Source organism: Triticum aestivum, chromosome 7B (genome assembly GCF_018294505.1).
Source record: "Triticum aestivum cultivar Chinese Spring chromosome 7B, IWGSC CS RefSeq v2.1, whole genome shotgun sequence".
In the NCBI taxonomy this organism is placed as follows: domain Eukaryota; kingdom Viridiplantae; phylum Streptophyta; class Magnoliopsida; order Poales; family Poaceae; genus Triticum; species Triticum aestivum.
In genome coordinates, this window is record NC_057813.1 from 114,095,373 (window position 1) to 114,104,186 (window position 8,814).

The 8,814-nt window shown below is 44.5% G+C and overlaps 1 protein-coding gene across 1 annotated transcript; it reads right to left on the reverse strand.

Moving 5' to 3' along the window:
• Positions 1-1,934: 1,934 nt before the first annotated feature.
• On the reverse strand, positions 1,935-3,764 carry LOC123159721 (protein ALTERED XYLOGLUCAN 4-like). Its single transcript, XM_044577531.1, has 3 exons — positions 3,346-3,764; positions 2,985-3,253; positions 1,935-2,904 (listed from the first exon to the last, which is right to left on the reverse strand). The coding sequence occupies exons 1-3, from the start codon at positions 3,677-3,679 to the stop codon at positions 2,125-2,127; spliced, it is 1,383 nt and encodes a 460-aa protein (XP_044433466.1). The 5' UTR covers positions 3,680-3,764; the 3' UTR covers positions 1,935-2,124.
• Between the last annotated feature and the right edge of the window lie 5,050 nt (positions 3,765-8,814).

Sequence of the window (8,814 nt, forward strand, 5' to 3'; positions counted from 1 at the left end):
AGGTGTGTTTGAAGGAAGTAATCATCATCAACGTACAATTAAATACGATTGAATATGTTACACATACACATGTTATTTCATTTGGCATTACATTTACGCTGCCTCCGGAATAATATTATATGTCATCTCATATTGTGAATATTCATAAACCAATATATTTAGTCCGCAACTACTTTCAATTTAAAGATGACACCCCCATATTTGTGAGGGCCATTTTGCTAGTCATCTAGAAATGATCTAGAGTTAGGACGTGTAATCACTAGATTTTGCAAAAGGTTTCAATTTGCACAACAAGTCTTGCACAATTATATTACACTTTGCACTAGATCCCATGAAGAATGTTTCAGACATATATAAAAATGAATTCTTATGTATTGTGAGACTGGTATATTCCAACTGTTTATTTTGTTCTTAGAAGGAATACATGTCTAGTCTTTTTGAACATCTATGTGTTTTTTATCATATTTTTAACAACAAAACATATGTAGGTATGTATTTTTGCCATAATACAAATGTATGTTTCTTTCTAGGTTCTCTCGCATGTGTTTTGTAAATTTCTACCATGCTCATTTTGTTATAGAATGATTCTACATATTACCATCTTATGAACATGGTAAAATAACCATGAAATAAAAACCTACAGATACTTTGTACTTTAACTAAGATCCAAGAACGTTGCTGGAAACAACTATCTGCTATATGCTGGAGTGCACAAATCTAGATGAGAGCTTTTGAGTAAAAAAAGTTTAAAACTCCAATTAAATATGGCTGAGATAAGAAAGATGAAGGATGACATTTTTCATGAAAAGGAGGGAGCCCCGGCCTCTACTTCGATTGATGCACACAACCAACGTAAGCGATAGCAAAAATAGACACTCAAGAAAGGGATAGCATAAAAGGATATTTTTGTTGTATGAAATCCATAATAATATTCTGAAGGCCTCTATTAACATATATCTAAAGAAAGTGTCCTGTGGCAACCGGTAAAGCATTTGAGCCTACCAATATGCAACCAAAAATGAGGTGTCGTACTGAAACAAAATGTGGTAGAAGTCTCGGTAAGATATATCAGATATTCAATACTCCTTGAGTTGGACTACCTATTCTTTAACTAGGGTCACATAATAACATAACTAAAAACAAAGGAAACATGCTTACAATGGTGTACCAAGAATCTAAAGCTCTATATTACACGCTGATAGTGGCCAATATATCTTTGCAAGCACTTCCCGCTCGCAGTAGGGGCACCATATGAGAGGGCTAGCTATGTTTTTTCTATATTTCTTATTAGTCTTTAGTTTCTTCATAAAAGTTGTAAGTGTGATGTTTGAAAGGTCGTGGATTGATCTGGTAACTAGATGCTAATGTTTATATTTTATTTCAACACATTGCATTTTGTGTGTGTTAAGAATGTTTGTTCATCTGGAAATTTATTTAATTTATACAAAAATTTGAAATTTCACAGGTAAGTTGAAAGTTTTTATTTTTCAGTTGAAAGCATGTAGAACCTTAGTTCTTGAGTGGAAGCTTTTTATATTTCTAGTGGAGCGTCGTGCAAAGTTTGTTGGAAGCTCATCAGTTTGATGTTGATGGTTGTTGAATCATGTTGTTATTCTCTAACTGAACTCCAAACGTGTGCTCGATCAACTACATTGAGCTCGAAAGGGGAACAAAACTTATCCGTATCTTCATTTAACTTGATGAATGGGCAAAGTGAGATTGTACGCAGAAAAGGCATAAAGCCCGTGTATAGACCAGAAATTATTTTTGAGAAAAACCTTAAATTACCCCTACCCCCCCCCCCCCCCCCCCCCCCCCGAAATTCACTCAATGTTTACTTCCAATAATTTGTTCAAGTAGGAAACTATAGTTGGCGAGTTTATGAGAGTGCTTGCTAAATTCAAAAAAAAAAAACTTTGAGAAAGAGTGTCAAGTTTCAGAATCATGTGCCACTTGTAAGTACAAAAATTCTTTCAACAGTTTAAGTAGGAGTACAATTTTTGCGGTGGGTTTTATACAGTTAACAACTTTCAAAAGCTGCATGCATGATTCCTAACTGGATTTGGGGCAACAACGTACAGCACGACGCCGACAACGCAAAACCACGTACGCGGGGCCGGATGATCACCGTGCGGCCGGCGGCGGCGTGAGCTCCGCGAGCCTCTGGAGCAGCACGCCGTTCCACATGTCGACGGGCCCCGGCAGGCACCAGTGCAAGCAGTCGCTGCCGTTCCTCCTCCACCTGCTGTCGAAGTGATTGTCGGGGTGGCCGTCGGCGCGCATCATCATGGCCTTGGTCACGTCCAGCACCCCGAACCTCCTCTTGGTCGCCCTCACCCGCCTCATCTCCTCCCTCTGCACCCTCCTCAGCTCCCACGCGATGCTCTCCATGCTCACCTCCCGCTCCTGCAGCGGCGCCGTCCTGTTGCAGTAGCCGCCGTCGAACCACGAGCCCTGCTCGAAGTGGTCGGGCGAGTAGGTCCGCAGGAAGGTGATGAGGCTGGTCTTGCAGCCCGGGCACCGCGCGATGCCCTCCACGGCTGCCCTGACGACGCGGCGGACGGCGTAGGCGACGCCGAAGTCGGTGAGGTTGGCGTCGTTGCCGGCGCAGTTGAGGCAGCCGATGCGGCGGCCGCCCTCCCAGAGGTAGTTGACGCGGAAGAACCAGTTGCCGCCCGAGATGATGGCGTAGTCCAGGCCCGGCAGGCGGCTGGTCCAGTCGGCGCCGAGCCTGTCGAGGTGGATGTCGAAGGAGGAGGTGGGCTTCCCGTCGGCGCCGACGACGGGGACGGCGTGCGCGTAGAACTCGGTCCACATCACCATGAGCGTGAAGTTGTGCGCCGGGAAGTGCCATGTCCGGTACTTGTCGAACGCGTCCGAGTACACGTCCCTGGGTGCCTCGGCCTACACGTAGGCGCTTGACAGTTAATCGTTCGTTCGTCGACAAAACCACTTGGGTACACGTAAGTACACGGTGCACGTACCTGAGACAGGAGGCAGAGCAGAGAGTCAATCTGGTTGCGCGCCAGCGAGTCGCCGATGAAGGCGAGCCGCTTCCCGCGGACGACGTCGAGGAACCGTTCCGGCACGAACCGCCAGTAGAGGTGGCCGTCATCCTTGCCGAACTTCTGGCAGTTTTTGAAGTCCGGCAGCATTGGGCACGTCAGGTTGGTGTACACCGGGCCATTCGGCTCCCGCACCCATTTCCCCCTGGAAATGTCGCATTTCTCCTCGAGCTGCATGGCTGCCTCACCTACGCATGAAGCACACATGTAGCCAGAGTTAACAAACATACTAAAACAGGTGCACGTATATCGACAGGACCGTACTCTCAAATGCGCTTACTTGGACCATCATCTGTGCTCGAAGCAGCAGCTGTCAACGAGACGACCTCTGCAGGTTCGTCGCTTTGATCGTCGTCATCCTCTGGCATCCGGCTGCTCAGGTCGAGGGCGGCGAGCAGAGGGCTCTGCGTCAGCGCCTCCCCGGCCGTCCTGGCCACCGTCAAGCTCCGGGACGAGTAGAGGATGGAGAAGGCGACGACCGTGGAGATGGCCAGCAGGAGCAGCAGCGAGGACTTGACGTTCCTCTGCACCACCACGTTCCACTCGCTGCCGCTGCTGCTCTTGAGCAGCCTCGGGCTGCCGGACGGAGGCGAGGGAGGAAGAAGGGGCGCCATGCATGCCACTTGGTCGCAGACTACTACTTTCTCCACGCTCTAGTCACAGTACTAGGTTGGCCAGCTTTTGAAGGACCCGCGAGAGTGTTTCTGCTTTGGCTGACACGGCCGGTGATTGGTCAGCTGACGCGGGAGTTTAAACGTGCTGGTCGCCGGTTAATTCGCTTCTGGTGAGCCTACCGCACTCAGGGGTAGGGTTTGGTGGAGCTGTCGGGGTAGCCACGCTAGCTAGCGGATCACCAAACTGCTTGCATAGCGCTAGCTTGGTCCGTTAATAATTTGGAGTGAGCAGTTACGTGATGGTACTTCTAATTTTCTCGGTGAAGAAACCTTGGCATGATGCGCGCTGGAGTATACGGAGGAAATGCAATCTCACCAGCCAGACGTGTACTCGCCGGAAAGGCGCTCCGGTCTCCGAACGGTTGATGTACGAGTGAAAAAGAAAAGACGGCAGGGATGGTTGGCCAACACTCGGCTCAGACGGCAGCTGTCACGCGGTTGTTTTGACTTCACGCCAGTGTGTCATGCTCATGCCTCGGGACGTCGGACAAAGGACCTCTACATTTACCTACCTACGGGCGTGTCTAGTCTACTTTTGTAGAGGCGGAGAGATCGTTCTTGGGGAAGACACATGGTCGGGGGACAAAAGGCGGAAAGGATTTTTCTCGGGCTTTGTTTGGGTGTATGAACTGGAATGGTCGGTATGCATTGGGCTAGAATTCACCATCAAAACTTGAAATGGGGCTAAATACGAATTTCGTTGTTTGGTTGTTCACTGAATTGACTCGTGGAATCTTAGTTAGGCTTCAGTTCCAAATTCTGTTTGGACGATAAAACTTTGAAATTGCATGTGTACATGAAGCTCTGGCTACCTCGCTGGAGAAGGAACACCCCGGGGGCGGCGGTGTACTCCGGCCATTGTCGAATTCGGGCCCTAGAAGATCGTCCTTGTCCAAGGCGCGGCCAAGGAGGTGCACGGGGGCACAACAGTTCCACACATGTTGCTGCCAGGCACGAGAGGCAGACTTTTCGGGAAAAACTTGTATGAGATCTCACATTTAGGTGCGATTGTGAGGTCAACCCAAAATAAAAAGAAATCATATTTACACATTAAAAAAAAAACTGAAATTATTGGACAACATCCATGTGGGGTGTGTACAACTACCAAAAAAATCAGCTCAAAACTTGATGTATATTTAGAGGTTAAAAAAATAACAAATTTGAATGTGAATAGTAGCAGCTTTACGTGAATAGTACTTTGACACCATTCACATATGATTTTGTCTTTTTTGGTTCTATTAATGTAAGTTTAGTTAGGGGCTGAAATTTGTTGAGGTCGTACATCAAACATTGATGTGCATCTATAAATTTTTTGAGAATATTTAAACATATATATGTTTTTCAAGAAAATTGATCTCATAGACCTCACCTAGTGTGAGTTCTCACACAAGTCTCCCCCTAGACTTCTCCGGCTGCGATGGCTCAGTGGAGTGCAAGTGTCTGTTGCCGCAAAATGGACTTCTCCCACTGCTACAGCTGCCTGTTGATGTGAGGGGCTACGAGCACGAACAGTGAATGCACCAGAGCTACTTAGAGGTACCAAATAAACTACTAAACTCTGAATTGCAAATAAAAGGGGGAGAAATCTGATCATAATGGAAAATGTTTATCCAAAGCCTCTGCTAAACAAAGAAAACATATTTACAACAGTAAATGCGAATCAACTTGAATTTGATATTTTTTAGAAATATGGATGTCCCCGATCTCTGCATCTGGACAATGTATGCAACCATTTTATTAATTATTCACAAAGATCTTACTTAGAGGTACCAAATAAAACAACTAAACTCCGAATTGCAAATAAAAGAGGGAGAAATCAGGTAACAAGGGAAAACATTTATCCAATGCCTCCGCAGAAACAAAGAAAAACAATTCTTTTTTTAACACGGTACAGACGCAAGCGCTCATGTAAACGTGCATACACTCACCCCTATGAATACACACACACCCATACCCTACCCCTATGAGCACCTCCGAAAGACTGAGCCGACATGTAGAACCGTAAATATGAATCAACTTGAAGTTGATAGACACCAAATACATGTTCAACATCAAGAACCATCATAAATGTCAACACACATTCTAAAGCTGGGACATTGAAACACTCAAACTCCATTGTTATGGAAAATACATGCCGCCTGAATAAATAAATGAAATATCCATAAGTTATATATTGATTCAAAAGAATCCTACAATAGAAAAACTAAACTTGTCGACACATATTTCTCCTCAAAAATTGCTAAAACCCTTCGACTGGATGCAGAGCAAAATCGGTGGAAGAACGACTGAAGCCCTCAAATTGGCCTAAATGGACTACCTACTCCTCATAAAGTATTCCTTGTGGGAGCTTAAAGGGGCTATTGTCCGAAAAATTAACGAAAACAATGACCTAGTGAGATATAAAGCAAGACTACTAGCTCAAGGGTTTACACATAGACCCGGTATTGACTACGACGATACATATTCTCATGCAATGAGTGGAATCATATTTTGATACTTAATATTGACAGGGTTCCAGACACGGGTGCCTAACGTAAAGGAGCCCGGCCTCGACCTTGTCCAGGGCCCACTAGGCCCAGAGGGCGTTGATGACCCACAAGTATAGGGGATCAATTGTAGTTCTTTCGATAAGTAAGAGTGTCGAACCCAACGAGGAGCAGAAGGAAATGGCAAGTGGTTTTCCGCAAGGTATTTTCTACAAGCATTGAAATTGTCGGTAATAGGTAATTTGATAGCAAGATAATTTGTAACGAGCAAGTAACGGTAACGGTAAATAAAGCGCAGCAAGGTAGCCCAATCTTTTTGTGGCAAGGCGAAAACAGTTTCTTATAATAAGCAAAGTGTTCTTGAGGGTACACGGAAATTTCATCTAGTCACTTTCATCATGTTAGTTTGGTTCGTGTTCGCTACTTTGATAATTTGATATGTGGGTGGACCGGTGCTTAGATGTTGTTCTTACTTGAACAAACCTTCTACTTATGATTAACCCCGTCGCAAGCATCCGGAACTACGAGAAAAGTATTAAGATAAAATTTAACCATAACATTAAACATTTGGATTCAAATCAGTCCCTCACGAAGTAGCGCATAAACTAGGGTTTACTTCTGTCACTCTAGCAACCCATCATCTAATAACTACTCCACAATGCATTCTCTTAGGCTCAAATACAGTGAAGTGCCATGTAGTCGATGTTCACATGACACCACTAAGGGAATCACAACATACATATCATCAAAATATCGAACACATATCAAGTTCACATGATTACTTGCAACAAGATTTCTCCCGTGACCTCAAGAACAAAAGTAACTACTCACAAATGATAATCACGCTCAAGATTAGAGGGGTATTAAATAATATAATGAATCTGAACATACAATCTTCCACCAAATAAACCATATAGTAATCAACTACAAGATGTAATCAACACTACTAGTCACCTACAGGTACCTATCTGAGGTTCCGGTACAAAGATTGAACACAAGAGATGAACTAGTGTTTGAGAGTAGATGTTGTTGTTGAAGATGTTGATAGAGATTGCCCTCCCAAAGATGAGAGGGCTGTTGGTGATGATGATGACGATGATTTCCCTCTCCGATAGGGAAGTTCCCCCGGCGAAATCGCTCCACCGGAGGGCAAAAGTGCTCCCGCCCAAGTTCCGCCTCGAGATGGCGGCGCTTCTTCCCGAAAGTCCTTCTCTTATTTCTTTTCTAGGTCAAAATGACTTATATACCAGAAGACAGGCACTGGAGGTGGGCCGATGAGGGCACAAGGCGCGCCCTGATGTCTTGTGCCTACCAGGGTGGCGTAGCTCTCGATCAAGATACTTAGTAGCATTGGCTATTACAATCAGTACATGGATTCATGGAGTTCTATCTGGCAGAAGGGGAGGGGGAAGGTAGGAGAAGGAAGGTAGCAGCCGCCGCCATGCTGTGTCGTCGACGGAAACATCTCCTCCCACTTAAAGTGTATCACCAGAAATCCTCAAATAAATGCAATAATAATGCGAGCACTAGGATTTGAACCCTGATGGGCCGAGGATACCACTGTCTCTCTAACCATCTAACCACATATTGCTTCACGTTAGGTTTTTTTTTGCGTTAAGTTGATGGGAGTACCTAGAACTCATCTAGATGAGATATAATTTGGTCTCATTCACTTTGGAAAGAAGAACAGATACAACTCACGTCAGCATACACACATCTTATAACATCACATCCAATGGCTATAAAAGGTGAATGAGACCAAACTATATCTCATCTAGATGAGTTCTAGCAAAACTGTAGGTTGATGGGCTGGGGCTCCTAACACGATGACCAATGCTTGTGCTACCATGACGTACAACTAATTTTTTTTCCTTACTGTTAACTGATTATTACGGAGAACTAACTAGCTGGATGATCAAGTGGGCTGGCCGGGATCAGCGTTAATTTGACCGTGCGCATGCAACTTGCTTGGTCGGTCGACGACCGTCTTGAAGTTAGTAACAACTACCATCATCATCTTGGACAATTCGTTGCCATTTATGATGCCTGGATCTTCATAATTAACTGAGCAAAATCTAATCTTCGCTTGATTTTTTAATTAAGTAAGTAAGTTTTTTATTTTTAATTAATGCAGGATAACTGCCATTTCGAGAAAAACAAAACAAGCAAGCATTGTTTAAAGTAAATGAGCGACAAACTAAGAGCTCAGAATCAAAGTCAAACAAGCGTTGTGTAAAGTAAATGAGCTCAAACTAAGAGCTCAGAATGGAAGTCGGCACCAGCAGATATATATTACATGTAGACACGTGCCTTTGGGCTGTTGCGATGCATGAAGTACATGCTAGCTAGACCTCCATGGATTAATTAATTCACGTCGTCAACCTTACCTATACTGCGCGGTTGCCCTTTTCCATGCCGCATCAGTAGTTTTTGTTTTTATTTTTATTTTAAGAAGAGCGCTTCCTGCCGATTTCATTTAACTCAAACCAAAATATATTACTGTACATACCAAAATACCACTGGAAAAGCCAAAATAGCCGACAACCTGCCAGCCATGCACTGCGCAAAACAGTTCTCTTGCTATCAGCT

Bases quoted from the DNA above. Each gene is read 5' to 3' on its own strand.
- LOC123159721 (XM_044577531.1), bottom strand. From the start codon at position 3,679: ATGGCGCCCCTTCTTCCTCCCTCGCCTCCGTCCGGCAGCCCGAGGCTG. The intron at 3,254-3,345 runs GTAAGCGCATTT...CTTCATGCGTAG, and splicing joins GAGCACAGATGATGGTCCAA to GTGAGGCAGCCATGCAGCTC. The intron at 2,905-2,984 runs GTACGTGCACCG...GCCTACGTGTAG, and splicing joins TGCTCTGCCTCCTGTCTCAG to GCCGAGGCACCCAGGGACGT.